Source organism: Eubalaena glacialis, chromosome 15, assembly GCF_028564815.1.
Source record: "Eubalaena glacialis isolate mEubGla1 chromosome 15, mEubGla1.1.hap2.+ XY, whole genome shotgun sequence".
NCBI lineage: Eukaryota > Metazoa > Chordata > Mammalia > Artiodactyla > Balaenidae > Eubalaena > Eubalaena glacialis.
In genome coordinates this window covers 86,565,133-86,591,851 of record NC_083730.1, presented here as the reverse complement: position 1 = coordinate 86,591,851, position 26,719 = coordinate 86,565,133, and the positions used below count along the sequence as shown (strand labels likewise).

The window sequence follows — 26,719 nt, the reverse complement described above, 5'->3', positions numbered from 1 at the left end:
TACCAAGAGGAGAACACTTTTATAGAAAATCTTCCTAGAGAGTGTTGACAAAAAAAATTAATCAATAGTCAATCTAAAAAAGAAATGAAAAACTTTACTTGAGCCAACCTGAGGATTATAAGTTGGGAGAGTGTCTCAGAGAGCTCTGAGGACTGCTCCCAAGAGGTAAGGGGGGAAGTGAGTATAGATGTGATTTTGGTGAAGGGGTACGTGCAATCAAGCACACATCTTGATAGAAGGTTGCTGCTAGTCACCAGGGAGAGACAGCTTAGTGGTTTTAGTGCTTTTCTAAACATGGGAAGATGCAAGAAACTGAGTTCACAAAATCCTCTCCTGAAAATATCTATTTGGGGACCAGTTCTGCCAGTTTTCCCAGAGCACAAGGTGACTCATCCCCATCCTTTCAGGGGGTATTGTAGGTCAGTGACTACAGCAGCTAATGACTAGATTCCCGTAGAACCAGATGGTGGGCACCATTCTTTATTTTACAACCCCTTCCTTTCAGTCTTAATTGCAACCAAGGTTTGGGAGGCATTTCGTGACCAATTTGCTTCATGGCACTAGGAATGTGCATTCCCAGGTCAGGTGGGGATTTTGTTGATGGGCCACTCAGTGTGCTATTACTGGACTAGGCCCCTGTTAACAGTAACCAAAGGCCTCTGGACCACCTGTCTTACTGGTCTGCTATGGTCCAGGAAATGGTTCCTTCTTGTTGCTTCTTCCCATATCTAGAGCTACACTATTACAATCATTGATCTTATAGAAGTATATTTTTTATCATTTCAAGTCATCTAGTCATTAATTTTTTTATAATTTAATTATTTTTTATTTATTTTTGGCACGTTGGGTCTTCGTTGCTGTGTGCAGGCTTCTCATTGTGGTGGCTTCTCTTGTTGCGGAACACGGGCTCTAGGCGCGCGAGCTTCAGTAGTTGTGGCATGTGGGTTTCAGTATTTGTGGCTCTCGGGCTCCAGAGCGCAGGCTCAGTAGTTGTGGCACACGGGCTTAGTTGCTCCCTGGCGTGTGGGGTCTTCCCGGACCAGGGCTCGAACCCGTGTCCCCGGCATTGGCAGGCAGATTCTTAACCACTGTGCCACCAGGGAAGCCCTGGTCATCATTAATTTTATCTGAGGCCCAGTCACATATTTGGTAATGCAAGAAACAATAATCTTGTAAAATAGGCAGAATACAAGAAATATAGCTAGGGCTTCCCTGGTGGCGCAGTGGTTAAGAACCCGCCTGCCAATGCAGGGGACACGGGTTCGAGCCCTGGTCTGGGAAGATCCCCCATGCTGCGGAGCAACTAAGCCCGTGTGCCACAACTACTGAGCCTGTGCTCTAGAGTCCGTGAGCCACAACTACTGAGCCCATGTGCCGCAACTACTGCGCCCACGTGCCGCAACTACTGAAGCCCGTGCGCCTAGAGCCTGTGCTCTGCAACAAGAGAAGCCACCACAATGAGAAGCCCTCGCACCGCAATGAAGAGCAGACCCCACTCGCCACAACTAGAGAAAGCCCACGCACAGCAATGAAGACCCAGCACAGCCAATCAATCAATCAATCAATAAAAGATTAAGGGAAAAAAAAGAAAGAAATATAGCTAGTAACGTTAGTAGTCATAAGTATTTAAGCTAAGAACTTTCATTACGTGCAGCCCAGTATCTCCCCAGGTTGTCTGACCAGTCTGTTCTGCACCAACCTTTTTTTTTTCTTTTTAAAAAATATTTAATTTATTTATTTGGCTGCATCAAGTCTTAGTTGCAGCACGAGGGATCTCTAGTTGCAGCACACAAGGCCTGAGGCATGTGGAATTTTAGTTCCCCTACCAGGGATCAAACCCGTGTCCCCTGCATCGGAAGGTAGATTCTTAACCACTGGACCACCAGGGAAGTCCCTGCACCAATATTTATAAGGGAACCAATATATTGGTATTTTACATAGTGCTCACCAAAGATGTCTGCACATGCAAGGCGAGTGGTAGGTCATTGTGACCCATGATAGGATTGCGAAAGGAATGGCATCTTCTAAGGCAGAGGTCCCCAACCTTTGTGACACCAAGGACCGGTTTTGTGGAAGACAATTTTTCTATGGACGGGGGAGGGGATGGTTCAGGCGGTAATGCGAGCGATGGGGGAGCCGCAGATGAAGCTTCACTCGCTCGCCTGCCACTCACCTCCTGCTGTGCGGCCCGGCTCCTAACAGGCTGTGGACCGCTATTGGTCCACGGCCCAGGGGTTGGGGACCCCGGTTCTAAAGAGTTACATGGCTGGTGCTAGAAGAAGAAAAATTGAGCTTTATGGTTGAGCAGGTATTTCTGCCATAGGGGAGGTCTGGTTATGCATAATGCAGATGCACAATGCACACTAGAGAGGAGGCCAAAACAAGTAGAGAAAAAGTTTTAAGTTTTTCTTGTCTTAAAATGCGAAATTGTCGGGCTTCCCTGGTGGCGCAGTGGTTGAGAATCTGCCTGCCAATGCAGGGGACATGGGTTCGAGCCCTGGTCTGGGAAGATCCCACATGCCGCGGAGCAACTAGGCCCATGCGCCACAACTACTGAGCCTGCGCGTCTGGAGCCTGTGCTCCGCAACAAGAGAGGCCGAGATAGTGAGAGGCCCGCGCATCGCGATGAAGAGTGGCCCCCACTTGCTGCAACTAGAGAAAGCCCTCGCACAGAAACGAAGACCCAACACGCCATAAATAAATAAATAAATAAAATAAATTTTAAAAATCTCTTTAAAAAAAAAAATGCGAAATTTTCTTTTTTTTGGCCATGCCACGCTGCATGCGGGATCTTAGTTCCCCAACCAGGAATCGAACCTGCGCCCCATGCAGTGGAAGCGCAGAGTCTTAAGCACTGGACTGCCAGGGAAGTCCCATAATGTGAATTTTTATTTCATCAAGATCTTTGTTTCTAATTTAAGCAAAGGTGCCAGTGTGCCTCAGTTGGCGACTTGGATTTTATGTTAAGTGACAATGGTGAGCCAGTAAAAAGTGTGAAGCAGGACAAGATGAGATCGGGCTTATGTTTTAAGAATATACTTAGGGAAGGGGACGGAGAATGGCTGTATGGAGACAAGAGTGGAAAGATAAAAACGATCATGGCTGGGCTTCTCTGGTGGCGCAGTGGTTGAGAATCCGCCTGCCAATGCAGGGGACACGGGTTTGAGCCCTCATCCGGGAAGATCCCACATGCCGTGGAGCAACTAAGCCCGTGCACCACAGCTACAGAGCCTGTGCTCTAGAGCCCGTGAGTCACATCTACTGAGCCCACGTGCTGCAACTACTGAAGCCCACGCACCTAGAGCCCGTGCTCTGCAACAAGAGAAGCCATTGCAATGAGAAGCCCGCGCACTCCAACGAAGAGTAAGCCCCCGCTCATCGCAACTAGAAAAAGCCCACGCGCAGCAACGAAGACCCAACACAGCCAAAAATAAATAAATAAAATAAATAAATTTAAAAAAAAACCGATCATGGCTAATAAAAATATAATAAATATAACAACAAAAAGTATCCTGGCTAATTATGTATTTGAACTTAAATTCAAATATATTTATACTCCATAAAGCTACTTCTTTGGCGTATCAAAAGCTAACCCATTACCTATCAGAACTGTGCATGTCTGTTAATCTTCCGCCAATTTATTTGATAAATTTTCCTAATCTAAAATTATTTTATTTTGAGGGATAATTGACATATAACATTAGTTTCAGGTGTACCACATAATCAGTCAATATTTGTATATACAATGAAATGATCACCACAATAAATCTACTTAACATCCAGAGTTTTATTCTGAACAATGAAACCAGTGTTAAGACTGGGAAAGAACTCCTTTTTCAGCGCAGCTTGAGTCCATGAAGCCAGAACGTTCATTTCCATTTGTTACGTTCTAGTGCCACCACTTGACCCTTTCATTCCTTGCACATTTATGCCCAAGAATACAATCACAGGCTCTACTTGTGATCTCAGGCTTATAATTACAGTTTTCTTAAGGTTCAATAACATAGATATTAAAGAAATACAAATGTAAATACTGAGACACTATTTTCACCTATCAAATTAGCAAAAAGTTTTAAAAAGTATGATTGCCAGGACTTCCCTGGTGATGCAGTGGTTAAGAAGAATCCACCTGCCAATGCAGGGGACACGGGTTCGATCCCTGGTCCGGGAAGATCCCACGTGCCGCGGAGCAACTAAGCCCATGTGCCACAACTGCTGAAGCCCGTGTGCCTAGAGCCTGTGCTCTGCAACAAGAGAAACCACCGCAATGCGAAGCCCGTGCACCGCAACGAAGAGTAGCCCCTGCTCGCTGCAACTAGAGAAAGCCTGCGCGCAGCAACGAAGACCCAATGCAGCCAAAAGTAAATAAATTAAATTAATTAAAAAAAAAAAGTATGATCACCCAACGTTGGGGAGGATACAGTAAAGCAGACGTTCATGTTTCTGGTAGGAATAGGCTTTTGTGAAGAAGACCTTTTGAAATGCATGCAGTTTGGCAATTTGCATCCAGTCTTTAAAATGTCCTTCTGAGAGTTCTCTGGCAGTCCAGTGGTTAGGGCTCTGAGCTTCCACTGCAAGGGGCACGGGTTCAATCACAGGTTAGGGAACTAAGAGCCCACAAGCCACTCGGCATGGTCAAAAAAAAAAGAAAAAACCTTTATTCCCTTTGATCTGGTGAATCTGTTCCTGGGAATGTATCTTAAGGAAATAACTCCAAATAAGGAAAAAGCTTTGTGGAAAATATTGGTGTAAATTTCCAGAAGAGAGCAAGCAGATGACCATCTAAACCTCCTGCAAGTAGGAGGTTTACAAACAAGGGGATTAAGGCTTTGAGACGTTATATAACTTGTCCAGGATCACACAGCTAGTAGGTGATAGAGCCAGAGGTCAAACCCAGACTTGTTTTTTATCCAAAACCCATGTTTTTAGTCATATTACGTTGTTTCCTGTACAGAAATAATATTTTTCTCAACAGGCAAAGCAAAGGCAAACAAATTCTAGTATTATCAAATTCAGTTTATTCACAAGTAGAGCAAAAGACTACACAGGCAGGATAGAGGTGTGAGTGACATTTCTGTGTGCTGGGTCCTGGCTGCAGGCTCTCAACTCCACGCCGCCCTTGCAGGCCAGCTTCCATCCTGCCCTGTCCTGCCAGGGGCTTACAGCCTGCAGACTGCGTCTCCCAGACCCCTTGCCAGATGGCTTCTGTTCATTCCTGCTATTTCTTGGCACTGGCATGAGAATCAGGAGGCTGGAGAAAGCAAAACGCTGCCTCTTTTCCCTTCTGCAGGTGGCAGCACTAGCCGAGGGTGACCAAGCGCCGCGTGGGCAGCAGTGCCGGGGGGAGGAGGTTCAGCCTCTGGAACAGCAGCGCCCGAGCTCCGAGGCAAAGCAGCTTCCTTTTCTCTTTTTTAAATCAATTAATTGTTTATTTAATTTTATTTTTATTTTTGGCCGTGTTGGGTCTTAGTTGCGGCACACAGGATCTTTGTTGAGGCATGCAGGATCTTTTCGTTGCGGTGCACTGGCTCTTTGCTGCAGCTCGCGGGCTTCTAATTGTGGCGTGCGGGTTTTCTCTTCTCTAGTTGTGTCGTGCAGGCTCTAGGGCACATGGGCTCTCTAGTTGTGGCACGCAGACTTCTCTCTAGTTGTGGCGTGCAGGTTTTCTCTTCTCTAGTTGTGGCACACAGGCTCCAGGGCACGTGGGCTCTGTAGTTGTGGCACTCAGGCTCTCTAGTTGAGGCACACAAGCTCAGTAGTTGCGGCACGCAGCCTTAGTTGCCCTGCGGCATGTGGGATCTTAGTCCCCTGACCAGGGATTGAACCTGTGTCCCCTGCATTGGAAGGCGGATTCTTTACCACTGAACCACCAGGGAAGTCTCAAAGCAGCTTCTGATGTTAAGCGAACAGCCCCTTCCCTTTAGTTTCTCCAGCGCCCCCTCTTCATCTCCCTTTTGCCTTTCAGTCCTCTTGACAGCTTTGTAACCAATTCCTGACACTCAGTCCTTCTCTGCTTCAACTAGCTAGAGTGGTTTCTGTATTTCTGGCTGGCCACTAACGGATACGCTCTGCAGTAAAGATTATATACATATTTACTAGAATGACGTTAAAAAGACTGATATTCTTATTTATATAGATGGAAGAAACAGGATATAAGTAGTTGCTTTTCTTATGGGGGGAGCAAAAAACTTTCCTTCATACAGAGTGCAAAAAAACTAATAGTCTTTACAAGTTATACATGTAACTGGCAAAGAAAACATTTATTAATTTGTGACATGAGTTCTTTATGAGACAGTTATGCTATTATTAAGCACCTTAGTTATTACTTCTCGAGGAACATCTGACAATAGCTACTGTACACAGATTGCACAATTTAAAAACTGTAATAAATAGGGTCAGTTGATAACAGATTCCAAACATCCTCTTATTCTTCTTGAAAAAAGTTTTGATGATCTACTATGATCCATTAAGAAACACCTAAATGGGAAGAAACACAGAAGCATTTTTATGAGTGTCACTTAGTTTTTTAAATAGAAAATGGTTTGATAAACTATAGAACTTAAGCCCTTAACTATATTGCTAAAAATCTACATATGAGATTATTTTGCATTTTAGACAGATATGATTGGAGAAAAACAGATACATTTTAAGGGCCACAAATCTGTCTCCTGAATCAATATTCTCCCTTTTTGAAAAAAGTAATCTTAAGCCATTGAGCACAACAGACTGGAAATGGAGAAGAGAAGTTATTAATGGATGTTAACAAAATGCAGGCTTATTTTAATGTGACTGATCTGGACCAAGGGAAGAAAAAAACCACTAATAACTTAATTACGTCCACTAAAACTACCAAAACGTGATCAAAATTAAAAATTTTACCTTATATTTAAGTTCAGAACAGGAATAAAAGTGATTTACATGCATATTTTATACACAAAAACATTTGGAAGAATGTAAACCAAATTGTTAACAATGATCTTCTCTCTGGTTTCTGAGATTCAAAGTTATCAGTTTTCTTGTTATTATTACTTTTGCTCTTCCAGATTTCTTTTTTAAAAAGAATTATCTATCTATCTATTTATTTATTTGGCTGCATTGGGCCTTAGTTGTGGCATGCAGGATCTTTCGTCATGGCGCACAGGCTTCTCTCTAGTTGTGGCACGCGAGCTGCGGAGCACACGGGCTCCGTAGCTGTGGTGTGGCCTTAGTTGCCCCGCGGCATGTGGGATCTTAGTTCCCCGACCAGGGATCCAACTGGCGTCCCCTGCATTGGAAGGCGGATTCTCAACCGCTGGACCACCAGGGAAGTTCTGCTCTTCCAGATTTCCTTTTGTTTTTCTATAGTGAACGTATATGTCTTAGCTAATTAAAGAAGAAGTAATAAAAGCAATGGATACTCCAGCACAACATTAATCAATGCCCTTTAAAATTTAGTTTGTCGGGGAGCCCCTGGCGGTCCAGTGGTTAGGACTCGGCCCTCTCACTGCCGTGGGCCAGGGTTCAATCCCTGGTTGGGGAACTAAGATCCCTCAAGCCGCACGGTGTGGCCAAAAAATTAAATAAATAAAGCTGAGAGTGGAACCTAGGCCTCTTGATTCCTGGTCTGGGACTCTCTCATACAAAAAGTGAAATATAAAAATACATGCAGTCACGCATAAAAATACATTTATCTCCAGAACAGCTTGGCTCAATTTTAAGACCCTAGAAATAAAAATCATGTCAGGTTAGAACCCAGTAACTCTGGGCCAGATTTACCTTCAGAGTTTCACAGGGAGTGGCTTCTGGTGCCACAGGTTTCCCACAATGCTTGTAATATTCAGTTATAAAGATTGAAGCTTCATCTAGGCTATGAAATCAGAAAGAAGAAGAGGGGCATGAGGAAAACGTGGGAGTGATAAATACGTTTACCCTTTCCACTGTGGTGATGGCTTCATAGGTGTATACACATATCAAAATTTATCAAGTGGCATACTTGAGGTATGTGCAGTTGATTATATTTATCAATTTTACCTCAGAAAATACTACTTGTTCATAAATGACAACCTGTAATTATGGTTGGATCACAAGTGGTAAACAACCAGAAAGAAATCCATGGCGTGGCCCTGAGAAAGTGACACCTTCCAGGGATCAGCACAGTTAGATCAAATGTAGGGACGGACCCAGAAGTATTTCAATCCTGACTAAGCTTTCCCTTTCTTCTGTGCCAGCCCATTTCTCCCTTCTTTTTACTTTCCAAATCCCCTCCGAGCCCTATCCCAAGAAGCTTACTGTTTCTAAACTTGTGGGTGCTGGAAAATTAGATAACCAAGCTTAGCAAAAATTATGTTACATATAGCTATTGATTCTTTGGTCAAGTGTCTAAGGAGTAAAGTTGTAACGTAGGGTTTTAGAGCAGGACTATTTTGGGAAGTCAGGCAGCTTGATTAATTGTCTGATTCCAAGTTCATGTGCCAAGAGATCGGATTACAAGACAACTAACCTCTTAGTATGTGTTAGTAGCAAGGTATGTGTAACGTAGTGATGCTACAGCTTAATTATTTGGAGCCTTTAATTACAATCAAATAGCTTTACGATTATTTGATATTTTCCTCCAAAATAAAGATAAATTTTAAGGAAATTCTACATTAAGTTGTTTTTTAAACAATTTTATTAACTTACCTTAACTCATTTGCCAAATAGTTTACTAGTTCAGTGACGTTGTGGGTATTCATTGTGTGTGATTTCAACACTGGGAAGTATTTTGTCTTTGCCAAAATCCCAAACTCCTTCTTATCTATGATATTATTCAGCACCAGACTTCTAACCTGTAGAATGACAGGTATCATCATACGCAAATGTGTTAGATGCTATGTCATTCTATTCAATACCAAAACATTTCTGACAATTAGAAGTTAAATTATCATCGCATCGTGACTAAGCCTCCTCTTTGAGGGGGTGGGCAGGGGGGACTGCTTTGGTCCATTTCAGTATACAGTGAATAAATAAAAAGTTGTTGTTAAGCACTTTGGGACTTTTTGCAAGGAAAACTGTTCACAATGACAAGTAGTGAAGGCTACAGATTTTCCACTGAGTAGAGCACTAAATAAACAAGACAGCCAGGGTCCCTGCCTTTTAAAAATTTAACGAGGCTTTAATGAAAGCAAAATAATTGTATATATTAACAAACAGATCGAGATGGTAAGTTTTCAGCTTAATCTTGGTTTGGGGAAAATTTATTACCTTCTAATATCAAGTTTTTCATAACAAAAGGGAGAGGAAATTGCCTCTTACTTGATGTGAAAACCCTGCCAGCTGGCCAGTATTCATATGTTCCTCTAACTGCTGTAAAATGATCTGAGGGTCACACGAGCCCAGAAAATTCTAGAGAAAAAAATCAAAACATAATTAATGGAAAAGTATAATTACTACTAATTTCTGTCAAACCTGGAAGGTTTTCATTTTTAAATTTGAAATATCATAAAGCATATCTACTATAGTAAAAAAACCACCTCTATCAACATCAACAACAAAATTATTGAAATAAGGAAAAAAAGCATTTTACAAATAACTATTCCAACAGCAAAGAGTTGTTTAATAAGCATTTTGTCATTCTAAGTGCCAAAAGGAATCTATTTAAATACTAAAACTCTGAAAAGCATCAATGGATGAGTTTAAGAAGAGTCAAAAAGGAACAAAGTCAAAGACAGGCACAGATGGCTCTGAAAAAATGCAACGAATAGAACAAGTGAGAAATAAAAATTATGTGTGCTCATTTATATAGATCTCTATGTACTGGCTTCTCTACCCGTGGGGAAATAATTGTAAAACATTTCCAAATGCTTTGTTCTATTTATTCTATAGTATAAAGGGGATGGGAGTTATTTTTAAAAGTTCTATCCTCAGAATGCTCCTGGTGCCTTTGTTAGACACCCACACACAACCTGACTCTTCTCTCTTTTATCTCCCACATCTAATCACCAAGTAAAGCAGCATCTTTCCCACCTAGCTCATTTTCGTTGCCACCACCCTACTTTATTAATTAATCTTATTTTTGGCTGTGTTGGGTCTTCGCCTCTGTGCGAGGGCTCTCTCCAGTTGCGGCAAGCGGGGGCCACTCTTCATCGCGGTGCGCGGGCCCCTCACTATCGTGGCCTCTCCCATTGCGGAGCACAGGCTCCAGACGCGCAGGCTCAGTAGCTGTGGCTCACGGGCCTAGCTGCTCCGCGGCACGTGGGATCTTCCCAGACCAGGGCTCGAACCCGTGTCCCCTGCATTGGCAGGCAGACTCTCAACCACTGCACCACCAGGGAAGCCCGCCACCACCCTACTTTAGGTACTTATCCCCTCAGGTTTCCCCTGCCTAGCCACAAGACTGTTGGATAATTCCTATTCAAATGCAATGATTCCCAAGAGTTTCACTTCTCGCCCCCTCTCTCCTCTGATCAGGCCCACGTGGATTATTCCTTCAGAAATACTGCCTGATCATTTCACTTTATTCTGGCAGGAAAATTCACCGTTCCCCACTGATACAGAACAAGGTGCAAACTCCTCTTCGGGCATCCCTCAGACAAACCTTCATCTGTCTCTCAGTCTTGCCTCCCACCAGACCCCCACACAAACCTTCCACCCCACTCACGCTTTACAGGTTTGGTGAAAAGAGAGTGGAACCTTTTGCAGGGGACATGCAGCATGAGACCTTCCACACCCTTGGCAGTCCCGGAGGAACAATTTCCAAGATACCTTTATTTCCTGGTGCCTTCTTTCCGAGTGGGGCATGAGCATTAGACAGGCTAATGCAAAAGCCGGAAGCTCTAACTGGACATATTGCCTGGCCACTCTGATCAGGTCAAGATCATCTGAAACTGGACATCTTCAAGAGAGCACGTTAATTAGTTAATAACCTGTCATATTCACTAGATTATACTGGCCTTCCTAGTTTTCCACAGTGGTTACCTGTCTATGGTTTCAATAATTTTAAACATTAAAGTGCTGGTGCATAACGTATGCCTAGTAATGAGTAGCCTGAGCCTTTTATGACATCCTTCGTGGAATAAAAGACTTGATCTACAGGAACACAGACTCCTGACTGCAGCTATAATTGTGTCTGAAAGTCTATACATGGCTAAAGACGAATACTTAGAAGACTCAAAATCTATGAGACAACACTGTATGATTTACGGTAGTCACAAAAGGTGCTCTATACTCACATTAAAACTGGGTACAAAGTTTAGGGAATGCAGGTTGAATATAAGTTTACTAGTTGCACTGCATGTGGAAAGTAGACATTGTAAAAATAATAGAGATATTTTATTTTCAAATCAAGTGGTATGCTTAACTTTGCCCCAAAAAGGAATTACTCATAGGAACGTTTATTAGAAAGGAATTTTATAAGCAACAAATCTGATTTTGGGGGGTAGGAAAACAAATATTTTACTTACTCTAGGACAGCGATGAGACTCTCACAACAATCTGACAGCTGACTGGGGCTTAAAGGACAAGAGGCTGAAAATAAAAAGCAACAATAATGTGTCTATACACATAACTATAAAATGCTACTGTCAGTGTGTCGGGGAGAGGGGAGACAAAGATACCTGAAAGTAGCGGTATCTGAACCACGCGCTGCCAGGCTCTGCTGAAGTAGGGAACCTGCGGAAACAAGTATATTAAAGAATTCATGTCTGGGATCTTATGAACCTCTCTTTATTTTGCAGTCACAGAACTATATACACTTAGAGCTTATATTCTTGATGTTAAGACCAAAATTGTAAGTTGATATCTCCCAGTTCTAGATCATTAAGATTCTAGGAGAATTTTCTTCATAACTGTATATTTCAGGATATTAACATATAATCCTGGCTGATTCATTATTATTAATTTTGCTCTGCAAAATACCCTCTTATTTATTTATATTTGAAAAAATTGAAGTATAGTTGATTTACAATATTATATGCATAGTGATTCAGTATTTTTACAGATTATACTCCACTAAAAGTTATTATAAGATAATGGCTATAATTCCTTGTGCTATATACTATATCCTTGTTGCTTATCTGTTTCATATGTAGTAGTTTGTATCTCTTCATCCCATATCCCTAATTTGCCACTCCCCACTTCCCTCTTCCCTCTGGTAACCACTTGTTTGTTTTCTCTGTGAGTCTGTTTCTGTTTTACATACACACTCATTTGTATTATTTTTTTAGATTCCGCATATAAGTGATATCTTACAGTATTTGTCTTTCTCTATCTGACTTAATTCATTAAGCATGTTACTGCAAATGGCAAAATTGTATTCTTTTTTTTATGGCTGGGTAGTATTCCATTGTATCTATCTATCTACACCACATCTTCTTTATCCACTCATCTGTTGATGGGCATTTAGATTGCTTCTGTATCTTTGCTACTGTAAATAGTGTTGCTATGAACAATGGGGTCCATGTATCTTTCCACGATTCATTATTGTTGCATTTGGGAAAAAAGTGTCAGAACTCAGTTCAGAAAACAAAATTTATACTAAGTCTATGTATGTGCCAGACATTGTGCTAGGACCATAGGAAAGGCGGAAGGAGAGAAAGAATTTCAAAAAATGAATAAGACAACACATAAATTTCCATCAATAGGAGGAGTGGTTAAATAACTTATGATACATTTTATTCCACATTTTGGAGAACAATTAAGAATTTAAAATAATGAAATACCTCAAAAGATTAAATATAGTTATTGTAAGACCCAATAATTCCACTCCTAGGTACACACTCAAGAGAAACAAAAACATATGTTCACTTATACGCAAATGTTCACAGAGCAGCATTATTCATAATAACCAAAAAGTGGAACCAACCCAAATATCCATCAACTGATGAATGGATAAATAAAATGTGGTCTATCCATATGATGAAACATTATTCAGCAATAAAAAGGAAAGATATGGGACTTCCCTGGTGGCTCAGTGGTTGAGAATCTGCCTGCCAATTCAGGGGACATGGGTTCGAGCCCTGGTCCGGGAAGATCCCACATGCTGCGGAGCACCTAAGCCTGTGCGCCACAACTACTGAGCCCGTGCTCTAGAGCCCGCGCTCTAGAGCCCGCGAGCCACAACTACTGAGCCAGTGTGCCACAACTACTGAAGCTCGCGTGCCTAGAGCCCGTGCTCTGCAGCAAGAGAAGCCACTGCAATGAGAAGCCCACGCACCGCAACAAAGAGTAGCCTCCACTCGCCGCAACTAGAGAAAGCCCGTGTGAAGCAACGAAGACCCAATGCAGCCAAAAATAAATAAATAAATAAATTTATTAAAAAAAAAAAACGGTATGATACACTGATACATGCGATAATGTAGCTGAACCTTGAAAACTTTATGGTAAGTGAAAGAAGCACAAGGGCCACATACTGTATGACTCCATTGATATGAAATTTCCAGAATAGATAAATCCATAGAGACAGAAAGTAGATTAGTGGTTACCAGGGGCTGGAGGGAGGGGGGAAGAAGTAATGAATGATCCGTGATGGATATGCGGTATAGTTTCAGGGTGAAGAAAGTGTTCTAAAATTAGATAGTGGTGTTGGTAACACACTTTGTGAATATACTAAAAGCCAACTAACTGTACACTTTAAAAGGGTAAATTTTACGTGTGAATTATATCTCAAAAAAAAAAAAAAGATCTATATGTGCTGATGTGAAACAATCTCCAAGATACCATTGTTATGTGGAAAAAACACTTTGTCTAGAATGTGATTGCATTTATATGTACCAAAATGAATACATACACACACAACACCCACACCCACACATATACGCGCCCACACCCTTGCTTATATGATAACAGGAAAGCTCTAGAAGAAAACATAAGAAATTGTCAACAGTAGTCACTTCTGGGGAGATAATTATGAAGGGAAATGGTAAAGAAAAATTTTCATGTTTTACTCAGCATATGTTCTAATTTATTAAACTAAGAATAAATTATATATTTCTATTATATATATATTATATATATATTATGTGTGTGAACAACACATGAAATTTAGAAAAGATGAATAAGACATGGTCTTTGACTTTAAGGATCCTCAAAGTTCAAGAGGGGCAGTCGAATGTGTGATTTAAATAAATTATACCGTGACCAGTGTTATAGTTGAGCCAAAGTGTTTTGAAGGCGTAAATGAAGACGTGATTCCTGAGGCCTGCAGAACTGGGAGAAGTGATGTCTTGGATGAGACAACGTCCAAGCTGAGCATTCTGGGTCCAGGCGCCACTTCAATGGAACAGCACCCTGCAGCTTCGCTGAGGAGCTGACTACTTAATCGAGTGCACCCAGCACTAGCCGGTGAGTGGAAAGATTAAATTCTGTAAAATTTACTTTAGAAAACTACATACCTGCCATAGAGAATAGATGCTAGAAATGGCTGTTAAAACCTTCCTTAGATAAGGAATCTGAAAAAATAAAACACAAAAGTTCTGAAGACCACCCAAACAGAAAATTCCAGTGTGAAAATTAAACTTTCACAAGAATATCAGTAAAATTTATCTTCCATGAGGACCACCAGAGAAGGTCACTTACAAATTCACAAACATCAAAAGAGGCCAGGGAAACTTCCATTTGTTTCCAATGAAATTTATGTCAGTTTTGAGTTTGCACTTTCTCTGGCCTAACGCCAAGTTCTTTAAGTTGGGCATGAAGCCAGTGAGAGTGAATGTTTTCAGCATCCATCTGTTCAATAACAAGTATCAGTGCAAAATGTTTAGGAGATGCTGTGCAAAATCTTTAAAATATACTGCAGTCTAGGGCACCGAGTCTTACCATTTTGAAGCCAAGAAGCTTTTGCAAGAGTCCATTCCAAAGCTGCAGGTCATAGATTTTGTATTCTAAACAAAGCTCAGTCACCAACCTTACGGCCTGAAGCAGACAAAAAAAAAAAAATCATACTGTCTCAAGACACCAGTAAATCAGACCACCTTTGGAAAAGGTAGGGCAGCTAAAGACAAAACATGCTTATAGTCAAAGTGTGTCTATTGCCTAATTTCAGTGAAGGCCCTCATCTCTCTAGGGAAAGAAAAAAAAATTATTCTTTTTCTTTCTTGCTGTTATGGATTCACAAACAGCATCTCAGACTCCCCTTCCTCCCCACTTTGTTTCTTCTGTTCTAGAACAGTTTGCCTGTTGGCCTCATACCCTTCTCGCCCTGGGCTCCAACTGCCTCAGAGACTACATTCCCACCAGTAACTCGAAGGAAGAGAAACAACGCTCCCTACACAGGGACAGTCTGTCTAGATGAGCACAGGCAGGACTTGGGGAGGGATTATAAAAGTGTTCCCTCGGGTAGGTAGGGATGGCTTCAGGCTTTCAGGGAGACGGGTAAGGGGACTTCCAAGTTGCCTTGTCACCTGCCAGGATAGGAAAGTCGGGAAGCCCTCAGAGCAGTAGACCTGTTCAGGAACCAAGAGTTTCTCTGGTTCTGTCTTTCAGAACTCTGAGTGGTGGCAGGCAGCTGAGTGAACACAAGAGCATCTGAGAAGACGGAGGCCCCACTGCCGGAAGACTCAGTGTACATACCATGGATTCGTGGCTGTGGTTTTTCCATAGACCCTTAATCATTCCTTCTTTAGGACTGTTGCAAAATAATTCATATGTGATGGGGATATTCAGAGCCTCAAATGATGCCAGAAAAGTTATACATTTCAAATAAGATCTGGAAAACAGAGGCATGTATAGGAGCCATCCTCACCGACCATATTTACATTTAAAATAAAAGCCAACCCTTGGAAATATCGGACAGTTTGTTGTTAAATGTCTATTTTAGGCTTCTAAATATAGTCATGGAATATTAGAAAGAAATCAATTTGAGGGGCTTCCCTGGTGGCGCAGTGGTTAAGAATCCGCCTGCCAATCCAGGGCACACAGGTTTGAGCCCTGATCTGGGAAGATTCCATATGCCGCAGAGCAACTAAGCCTATGTGCCACAACTACTGAGCCTGTGAGCCACAACTACTGAAGCCCACGCACCTAGAGCCCGTGCTCCACAATAAGAGAAGCCACTGCAATGAGAAGCCTGCGCACCGCAACGAAGAGTAGCCCCCGCTCGCCGCAACTATAGAAAGCCCACGCGCAGCAACAAAGACCCAACGCAGCCAAAAATAAATAAATAAAATAAATTTATATATATATAAAAAGAAATCAATCTGAGCAAGATGAAGAAAACACTCAGTTTCTAAATGTCTCAAAGCCTCGAGGGAAACAAGATGTTCTTAAAGGCCTGTTTCCCCTTTGCCAGAACGTCAAGGACACTCGAGGCAACAGGACCACGTTGACACGGCCCCTCTAACGCGCTCTTCTGAACTATGGGGCTTAAAAGTTATGCTTCCAAAGAATCTGTTTTCTATTAATACGATTTTTAAACTTCCACTTACTTCACTTCTTCAATGGGTTTTTTGAAGAGAGATTCTACAGTTTCCTTGTCAGCCAAATAGAGGAGACACTGCAGGGCTCGCGTCCTGTGGGCGAAAGTGAGCTGGTGCACACCTAACGTCTGTAAGACCAAAAGAGGTTTGTAGAGCTGTGCCGCGTGTTGTAGTTGGATAACTGAGTTTCCATCTAGGTAACATGAGCCACGTCAGTTTTTAAAAGATTAAAGTCTATGTCTGCCCTTAGGGGAGTCAGTGGTTCTTAAAGTGTGTTCCACGGACCCCTGCATGGGGGCTGGAGGGTTTCTTACACTCTTTGAGAAGGAAAACAGTTAGAACCACTTTTGTAATAATACTATAATGGTATACCTGCCTATTACACTGTGTTAATATTTGCACTGATGGTGCAAAAGCAGTGGTGGGTGAACGGTAGGAACACCCAACTGCTGTGGCAGCCACCACATTCTTCACATTTGCAGCATTGAAAACAAGAGACGTCCGCTTAAGAAGGTTCTTGAAGCAATAAGAATTAATTTTATTAAACCTCAACTCCTGAATATAGTACTATGAGTTCACACTTGAATACGTGTTACTATTAATTAATCAAAACATATTCATTAATGTTCTACATGACTAAACAGGAAGTACTGGTAAAGCACACCGCGATGCGATGGGTTTTTTCAGGGAAAAGCCCTTGTTATGACTGAGCTGTGAGCTGAGCCAGGCACTTTTCATGGAACACCATTTTTACCTGAAAGAATGACTATCAGATAAACTAATATGCAAGAAGGGATATTCCCCCCCCCCCCCACTTGCTGTCAAGGACATACAATCAGCATCTCAGCCTTTTCCCCTTTCTTCCTTCTATCTACATCTGTACTCTCCCTCTGCTCCAGCTGCCTCAGAGAGCATTTCTATATGCAAAAGCCTGAAGGCCGGAGATCGAGTTGCCTTTAGGGATAAGGGAAAGTTATCCCTAGAGTTTAGTGGGGAGGGGGTGTGACAGCTCAGGCAGGGCCTGGAGACCAGGGTGGAGACTTCTCTCAGGCTGGCTCGTTGGGGCCTCTGGTATTAGGGATGCAGCTGGACCAGGGCGTTACAACAGTGAATGTGGATAACCCGTGGGAATTGTCAACAGCTGCACCACTCAGCTTGCCAAGCAGGATGTCTCAGAAGCCAGCACTAAACGGAGCTCGGCAGACACTACAATCCTCATCTGTAGAGTAAGACGTACTTTGAGGAAGTACAGAAGTGAGCATTATCTCAATCATTTGTAAATGGTAAATATGCAGGGAAAAAATGTTAAGCTTAGATGCAAAGATGAGCTTTGACTAAGTCTGTAGAGCTTACAGTTGTAGCTGATGTTGCAAAAATGAACAGCATTCTTGAACTATAATCAACCGGACGAGACAGAAGGAGATACAGGACTCTGAAAAAAAAATTGTTAATTATATTTAGACTTTAATTTAGTGAGAGATTAGCAAAACAAGAGACCTGTTTTACTGTCCATAGAAAAAGTCATTAGACATCCCAAACACAGGCCTGAAGGGCTATCTCCTTTAAAGGGTGCTTAATCTTTTCTTGAGTTCCTTCACAGCTAAAGAAGATAATAAAGACAATAAATGTCAAGCCTCAGTCCTCTCATCTATGAAATGGCTAGTCAACCTCCCAAAATTTATATTCTTTCTAGTTAAGGAATTAATACAAACCATAGTTGCAAAGTACATTGAACACTACACATGGAAACTTCAGGTTTAGTTCACAGGACCTTGTTAGTGGCACATTTTAACCTCTGGACTCAGGGCTGACTGGTCCCCTCCAGAGAAGGGCAAGACAATCAGATGTACTGGAAGGGGAGGGGTGGAGATTCCAGTGGGAAAAGGCAGGAAGTTATGAAATTGGCATGAAGTACCCTTTGGGATCTCCTTCTTGGGGTTCTCTCTCTCTCTCTCTCTCTCTCTCTCTGAACTGTTTCCCTCTAAGCCTGCCCAGGTGGCTGGTTCAGTCAGATGCTCCAGGAGCTACCTCTTGCTTAGACAAAGGTGTCCCTGCCCTTAAAGGACTAAGCAAGGACGAAGGGGTGCCCAGAGGAAAGAAGGGCATGGAGGGGATACTAGGCCAGTTCTCCCCAAACCAGGAAAAATTCTTTTCCAGTGTTTATCTTTCCACATCCTCTCTCACTATCAGATCTCCAGGGCCAATGTAGGGTGTAGGGCTTCATGAGTGAGCTGACCTACTTTGGTCCAGACCAGAATGGCAAAAAGCTGGGATGCATGCTACCACTCCCTTTCCCATGCCTATGCCAAGCATCATTAATAGATGACCACATTTTCTGATTTGAGCACAGATATAGTCTTCTCAAGAGAGCAAGCTACGACCAATCAGACTTAGCACAGTACATAACACCAATGTGCCTTTCTAGGTCTCAGTCTTAGGTTAGAAGGGAAAAAGAAATCCTGGCGGCCTATATCTGAACCAGCCTAGCTCCCCAGGGAGAGAGAACACACAGAGGTCTGGGGCCAGAGTCCTAGCTACAGAAGAGTTTTCCTTTGTTCGATGTACATTCTCTGCTAAAGGTGTTCTAGTAGGAACTCACTGAGGGTTCAGAAACTTCGGATCTTGGTTGTTTTTTATTTATTCCACTGGAGATACTTAACACACTCACAGCCATATATCAATGAACTGATTCTTCTCAGAGGTTCTGATCCAAGTTATACCAAGCAAGTCCAATGTCTAACCCATTCATTGGTAAGATTCCTACTAGGCAACAGGATGTAGACAAACGTAAGTACAGGAAGAATACCTTCGTAGTGCTTCATCTTCCTGAAGTTCAAATAATTCTGATGGTGTCTTTGAAAAAGTGAAAAAAAAAAAAAGTTAAAAATTGAAGAAAGTTGGTTGACTGTATAAGCTTATGAAAGTCTATTAGATGAAAAAACCTAATATACAAAATTATATTTACAGGAGGAGGTGTAGCTCAGTGGCAGAGTGCACGCTGAGCATACGTGAGGCTCTGGGTTCAACTCCCAGCACCTCCATGTTTGATGACAGCAAAAAAAAAAAAGATTTATAAAAAAATTTTTATTACAGACAGGGAATTACAGTGTAATTCATTACTTTATGAGAAGATTCTTGCTTTAAAAAATGGGTTTACTCACATTCATTCAGTGAACAAATATGTACTGAGCACTTACCATGCACCAGGCATTTGCCTGAGTGAATAAAACAAATATTCCTGTCCTCCTGGAGCTTACATTCATTGGGTAATTTTTAAAAGGAAAGGACTCCATGAATTTTATGAGTTATCCATTAATTCAGTATGTATTTATGGGGACTTACAAAGAAATGCATTAGGTGCTATATGTATAAACACAGTTCCTGGTCTCAAGGGGCTTTCAGTTTAGTGCTCCAGATTTATGTGTAAGTTAAAACATGTGGGTTTGAGTCAAACACAGATTCTACGTGGCCTGGATATGCTTCTAAGTCCTCTGTTTCCACTGATACACAGTCCTTGCTCTTGGTAAATACTCAAAAAGTACTTGTTAAAGTGAATGCCAAGTAATATAAAAACCAGTAGTTGAAAATCTAATGTCATGTTAGTTATACCATTTGTTTAAAAAATGGATTTTTTTTTCCAAGGATATCTGCCTAGGTGGATAGAGGAATTATAGAATCTCCCTCATTAAATTCTGCCTGAAAACTCAGAAGAAACAATTCAGAAAATTCTGCATTTGGATTGCCGAATTCCATCATAAATTTAGATGTTAATATTATTTCTAAAAAACTGATGCTGTGTTCTCATATCTGAAGAGAACACATCACCTATAGAGTATTGCTGCTAAGAATCCATAACCTGAATCTAATCATGATTAACATCAGTAAACCCAGAACAAGACATTTTATAAACCAAATGGCTTGCACCCTTCAAAAATGTCCAGGTCCCATCACAGATAAAACAGATTCAGGTAAGAATCATCAGTAGAGTCTAAATCAGGGCACATGTGTGGTGCAGGGGGGAACCTGAAGAACAGAATATTTCACTGTCTCAGAACATCTCCCCTAATAATTATAAAAGGAAACGTAGTAACTATGTGGTACAGAAATGGACAACAGCATAACCAAGTTAGCTAAATTAACATCCCTATTAGGGCAAAGAGACATCGTGTGCCCCCAGATGTCAGACCCTGGGAAAGACATACCATCACTCAGGTAATATTCTATCCAAAATGCATAACTCCAATCTTTTTTTTTTTTTAACTCCGATCTTATCATGAGGACACAGACAAGCCCAAGTTGAAGGGCAAAATAACGGACTTAAACTGTTCAAAAATGTCAGTGTCATGAAAGAAAAGTTATGGAGCTGTTCTAGAGTAAAAGAGATTAGAGACATGACAAATAAATGCAACACATAATCCTGGATTAGATTCTGGTCCCAGAGGAGAAAACTGCTATAAGGAACATTATTGGCACAACTGGTTAAATTGTAACATGGACCATAAATTCAGGTATACATACATATATATATATATATATATATATATATATGTGTATTTTATCAATATTGTATCAAAATTGTATCAATATTAAATTATCTGATTTTGATAATTATACTGTGGTTAAGTAAGAGAAAATCCTTGTTCTTTGAACTACAAACTTAATTCTTAAGGGGTAAAGGGGCATGACACATGTAATTTACTCTCAAATGGTTCAGAAAAATGTTATGGGTAAATACATTACAGGGAGAGTGCTGAAGCAGATGTGGCAAAATGTTAAAAACTGATAGATCGGGGGCTTCCCTGGTGGCGCAGTGGTTGGGAATCCACCTGCCAATGCAGGGGACACGGGTTCAAGCCCTGGTCTGGGAAGATCCCGCGTGCCACGGAGCAACTAGGCCCGTGAGCCACAATTACTGAGCCTGCGCGTCTGGAGCCTGTGCTCCACAACAAGAGAGGCTGTGACAGTGAGAGGCCCGCGCACCGCGATGAAGAGTGGCCCCCACTTGCCACAACTAGAGAAAAAGCCCTCGCACAGAAACAAAGACCCAACACAGCCAAAAATAAAAAATAAATTAATTAATTTTTTAAAAAAAAGGTATCTCTAAAAAAAAAAAATTAAAAAAAAACCCAAAAACTGATAGATCTGGGCAAAGGATATACAGGGAATTCTTTTATACTATTCTTGCAACTTTTCTGTACCTTTAAAATTATTTCAAAATAAAAAAATAAAATAATCACATGAATCTGAGTCTAAGAATAGGCCACTTCTTTTATACAAGAATTCATCTGAAATTCATCTGAAATTGATTTAATTCATCAATTAAAAGGTAGAATGTATCAACTATACTTCAATTAAAAAAAATATTGGCAAGTTAAAAAAAAGAGGTAGAATAGCGGCAAAACAATATTTAAAGGAAAAGAAAATGTAAACAACCCCACTAAAACCCATCAGATAACAGAAGGTATTAAAATGCTCGAATGTTCCTTCTCCTAACATTCCGTGCTCCTAATTAGAAGTCGCATCATTGCAAGACAAATAATTAGCCTTTGCGAAGAAGCCATCAGCTCATACTCAACAAGAGACACTCTCAGAACCAGCACTTACTTCACCAGGTCTGGCAGACGGGCACAGCCATTTTTCCAGCAACATGTCCCAGACTTTCTCCAAATTAATTTCATTGACTTCAGCTATTTCTTTGGCAGCCGCGTGAATATCTAAGATATTAAAGGTAAAGAAGTAAAGAAAGAAAACCTCAGGTTTGCAAGGCAAGATACCTGGGAATCAAAAGGATAGGTCTCCTTGGACAAAAAGATAAAAAGGGTGTTGCCCTCACCAGGATAATCTTTGCCAGATGAATTCTGAATTCTTTGATTTATGCTGGGATGTTCGTACAGACTGACAATGAGATGTGCTGGTTTTCCGATCACTCTTAAATACTCTGCAGTGTTCAGCCTGTGGGCTATGAGCACAGCTTCCGTGCCCGATCGCCGGTACTGAATATGAAGCTTCTTCAACAGAGCTTCAGCTTTTTCACGTGTTTCATCCTTTTAAAAAATTCCAAGCAAAAAGAAACTCTTGTTTTCTAAATCGCAAGTGAGCCTAAGAATCCAGCTTTATCAGTCAAGGTCCCTCTCTGCCTTAGTTACACCCTTAAGTATCTACATCAAGCCTCATCTTCTTTTTCCATTTTAGGCATCCAACCCTTGAAAACACCTATCACCAGGGCAGGATGAGAAGGGATGCTAGGAGAGCACAATTCAAATTAAAAAGAAAGCGGAGCCTGTACCCCAATGTTCATAGCTGCACTACTTACAGTAGCCAAGATATGGAAGCAACCTAAGTGTCCATCGACAGATGAATGGAAAAAGAAGATACGGTATATACATATATATATAAAGGAATATTACTCAGTCATGAGAAAGAATGAAATTTTGCCATTTGCAACAACATGGATAGACCTGTAGGGTATTATGCTTCGTGAAATAAGTCAGACAGAGAAAGACAAATACTGTATGTTACCACTTACATGTGGAATCTAAAAAATAAAACAAACGGATGTATATAACAAAACAGAAACAGACTCACAGATAGAGAAGAAACTAGTGGTTACCAGTGGGGAGAGGGAAGGAGAGAGGGGCAACATAGGGGTAGGGGAATAAGAAGTACAAACTACTATGTATAAAATAAACAAGCTGCAAGGATATATTGTACAGCACACGGAGTAGAGCCAATATTTTATAATAACTATAAATGAAGTATAATCTATAAAAATTTTGAATCACTATGTTGTACACCTGGAACTAATATAATATTGTAAATCAGCTACCCTTTCATTTAAAAAAAAAAAAAAAGAGGAGCCTTCAATCTTACAGTTCAGACACACCTGAGATGGGATATTCTGAAGCCACCTCTCAGCTAAATACAGGCAGAATTTCAAACTGGACATCTTGAAGGAACCTAGAGAGACAAAAGATTTATAAGCAAATCGTAGTCCTTTCAAGACAATGTATTTCAGTCAAATTAGCCAGTTTTTTAAAACAATGACAGGAAGCATACTCATAGTAAAAAAACAATTTAAACAGGCCAGAGGATACAAAGTAGGAAGTACAAGTCCACAGAGGCCCATCTCTTCAGCTTCTATTCCTATTCCCTAGATCCTTGCATTCCTCCAGAAGTTTTCTGTGTGTATGTGTGTGTTTGTGTGTGTGTGCACGCACACGTGCTCAAGCACGTTAACCCAAATGGCATAAGATCATACATGTAGTACAGTTTGCTGTTCTCACTTAATATGTATCTTGGATATTTTTCCAAATCAACTACATAGAATTCCATTCTATGAATACACTATTTTTTTAACCAGTTCCTGACAAATGAGCATTTAAAAAAATTAGTTATTTTCAACTTTTGTTACAACCAGAAACATGGCAATAAGTGCCCGTGTTTGTGTATTTTTTTGATCATGCAACAATGTCTAAGGATTCATTATTGAAAGTATGTATGATTGGATATGAGGAAGTATTAATCTATATTCAAGCTGAGCAATGCCTATGTCTCTGCGCCCTGGGCAAGCAGCATGGCGTCTTGCTTGGTTCCTCTTTAATGTACAGCAGTGCCGCAAGTGAGGAGAGGGGGCACATACATTTCTAAGCTATCATACCGTTTCTCCTTAAAGATAAGAAAGGAGTACATTTTTTTACTACAAGTTCCAAAAACAACACAGCCGACCATTTTAAGCCCAATTAAAGGAAGGATCCATACCTTCTGGGACATCCTGGGCTAGACTGATGGCAATGGCTACAGCCCACTCCGGGTTAACGATAGATAACAAGTAGGATTCGATGGTTTGAGTGATCTTAGTTATCTCCTTGTTAATCAGTGTTGAGGATTTAGCTTGTGTTAACTGCAGGAGCTTAGGCTTCAGTTTTTTTTCAAAAACGTGTTTGGCTGTAGACACGTACAGAGTGTCCAAAGAGAACTTCAAAGAAAGGAAAAGTTAAGGCTGACTTACGTGCTCACCTTTAAAGGCTTTACATGAAAACAGCATAAAATCTTTCTACACAGGGTCTGAATGAATTACAGAATAAACATACGACTTTTACGAGTTTTAACCCATTACCTTCATTAACTTAGAAATTAAGAGCAATGTTGGGAAGGATTCTTCACTGAGTTCTGTAGCTAGAAAGGAAACAAAGATAGTATGATTTACCTAAGAAAAGGGTTTTGGCTATTCGGTACAATTCATAAGAAGTTAATGAACATACAGAGAATTTTCCAGAAGCTCTGTGCTGTGCCGAAGAATATTAGGTGAAAAGGCAGTCTAGTTTGGGCAGCTGATGGCAAAGTTATTACGTGCTCCAACATATACTGATATTCTAGGTCCACTGGAGGAGAAATTCTTCTGTATGACTTCAAATGTTTCAGAAGACTCAATGCCTACATTAAAATAAAAAAGTATTTTCCTGTGAGATCAAACCAATCATTGAGAGTTTTAAAATCATCTAATTCTATACTATCATAGGGTTCCATTCCTGGGACAGTCTCATATTCATAAAGATGATCAAAACCTTTCATAGTTTTACCTTCAAAACTATTACGCTATTCTTCTAAACCATAACTTTTGTGATCATTAAAGAAATTATACTAGGAGAAACCAGCGGAACCCGGTTGTTGGTGGGATGTTTTATAAACCAGAGTTTGGAAGTTCTCTACTCTTCAAATAGTTTTTGATATATCTCAAAAATACTTGATTTCACTTTAAATACATAGGCAGTAGATCTAAAATTAATCCTCTATATTCTCTCTTAAGTTTACATCTTATATTTTGGGGGCTTGTACAACTTTTTTTTTTTTGGTCGTGCCACACGACTTGCACGTGGGCAATCTTAATTCCCTGATCAGGGATTGAACCCAGGCCCTCGGCAATGAAAGAGACACATCCTAACCACTGGACCGCCAGGGAAGTCCCTGGGGCTTATATAACTTTTTGAATCAACCCATTTTCTTTTAATTTTTAAAATCCAATTAAAAAATATATGTAAGCTCCTATGACCATATTTGTAAAACACTAGGAAGTTACTGAGTACTGAAATAGAATTTAGTCCAGGACCTAGCTACTAATATAGAAAGCTAAATCTGACTCTGGGTCTTATATGCTTTGATTTTTTTTTTTTTTTGCCAGATGACAAATATTTTTGCCTTAATTCTTCTAAATCAGTCTTTTAGTGACTTTTGTACTCTTGGCCAGATTTAAATTGCCTCAGTAGAGCAAAAACTGGATTAAGATAAAACATGGAGAGCACAAAAACTCTTTTTACTTCTGTATCCCTTTTAAAGAAAAGGAAATAGAGTAAAAACTACAGTTTAAAGGGAGCTCAGAGGACAGTCCAGAAAGACACTAGATAACAGTAATTTTTTTAAATGGTCCAAATAAAAACATAATTTAAAAATCTATAATATATTTGTTATACCTGATTAATATTAATGTTGGTTATCTTTTCATCAGCTCTTTCTATGACTTTCAGGACGACTTCAATCATCTCGTAGTCATAGGGATCCAACTGTATAAAAACAAAAATAAGTCAAAACTGGAGAAGACATTGCCAGGCTGGTTGATGGTTTTATGCAGTTATGTTCATCAGCAGAGATTACAAATATAACAGCTCAGTGCACTACAATATTAAGTTAGATTATTCTTTAAAAAATGAACTAACATTTTCTCATCTCTAAAATTAACTATTAGAATAAACATACGTCTTTAGAATGTCTCAAAAGCTGTTTTTTAAGAAACCTGTACGAGGCAATGTCATTTCAATAAAGAGAAATGTTCTTAAGGTACTAAAAACCTAGAAAGATAAACATATTAAAATTTTATAAGATTTTTAAAAATTTTTATTTATTTATTTATTTTTGGCTGTGTTGGGTCTTCATTGCTGTGCGCGGGCTTTCTCTAGTTGTGGCGAGCGGGGGCTACTCTTCGTTGCGGTGCGGGGGCTTCTCATCGTGGTGGTTTCGCTTGTTGCAGAGCACGGGCTCTAGGCGCGCAGGCTTCAGTAGTTGTGGCATGCGGGCTCAGAAGTTGTGGCTTGTGGGCTCTAGAGCACAGGCTCAGTAGTTGTGGTGCACGGGCTTAGTTGCTCTGCGGCATGTGGGATCTTCCCAGACCAGGGCTCGAACACGTGTCTCCAGCACTGGCAGGCGGATTCTTAACCACTGCGCCACCAGGGAAGTCCAAATAATTTTATAAGGTTTTTAAATTAAAATTCTTTCTTCCATTTATGATGGGAAAATTAGAATAGGAGAAATTTGACCTTTTCTTGGAAAATGACATAACTAAAAGTGTGGGCCTCCAAGCA

The 26,719-nt window shown here is 40.7% G+C and overlaps 1 protein-coding gene across 1 annotated transcript in view; it reads right to left on the bottom strand.

Moving 5' to 3' along the window:
* Positions 1-6,391: 6,391 nt before the first annotated feature.
* Positions 6,392-26,719, bottom strand: part of KNTC1 (kinetochore associated 1) — a 65,990-nt gene continuing 45,662 nt past the window's right edge. Inside the window, exons 44-63 of the mRNA XM_061169124.1 lie at positions 25,835-25,924; positions 24,629-24,800; positions 24,484-24,542; positions 24,126-24,342; positions 23,251-23,324; positions 22,201-22,411; positions 21,972-22,081; positions 19,174-19,220; positions 17,721-17,799; positions 16,377-16,495; positions 15,523-15,658; positions 14,770-14,865; positions 14,346-14,402; positions 11,571-11,625; positions 11,418-11,481; positions 10,720-10,849; positions 9,271-9,360; positions 8,659-8,804; positions 7,756-7,846; positions 6,392-6,477 (exon numbers count right to left, since the gene is read on the bottom strand). Coding sequence (XP_061025107.1) covers positions 6,457-6,477; positions 7,756-7,846; positions 8,659-8,804; positions 9,271-9,360; positions 10,720-10,849; positions 11,418-11,481; positions 11,571-11,625; positions 14,346-14,402; positions 14,770-14,865; positions 15,523-15,658; positions 16,377-16,495; positions 17,721-17,799; positions 19,174-19,220; positions 21,972-22,081; positions 22,201-22,411; positions 23,251-23,324; positions 24,126-24,342; positions 24,484-24,542; positions 24,629-24,800; positions 25,835-25,924 — 2,064 coding nt within the window. The 3' untranslated portion in view covers positions 6,392-6,456. The remainder of the gene's footprint in view (positions 6,478-7,755; positions 7,847-8,658; positions 8,805-9,270; positions 9,361-10,719; positions 10,850-11,417; positions 11,482-11,570; positions 11,626-14,345; positions 14,403-14,769; positions 14,866-15,522; positions 15,659-16,376; positions 16,496-17,720; positions 17,800-19,173; positions 19,221-21,971; positions 22,082-22,200; positions 22,412-23,250; positions 23,325-24,125; positions 24,343-24,483; positions 24,543-24,628; positions 24,801-25,834; positions 25,925-26,719) is intronic.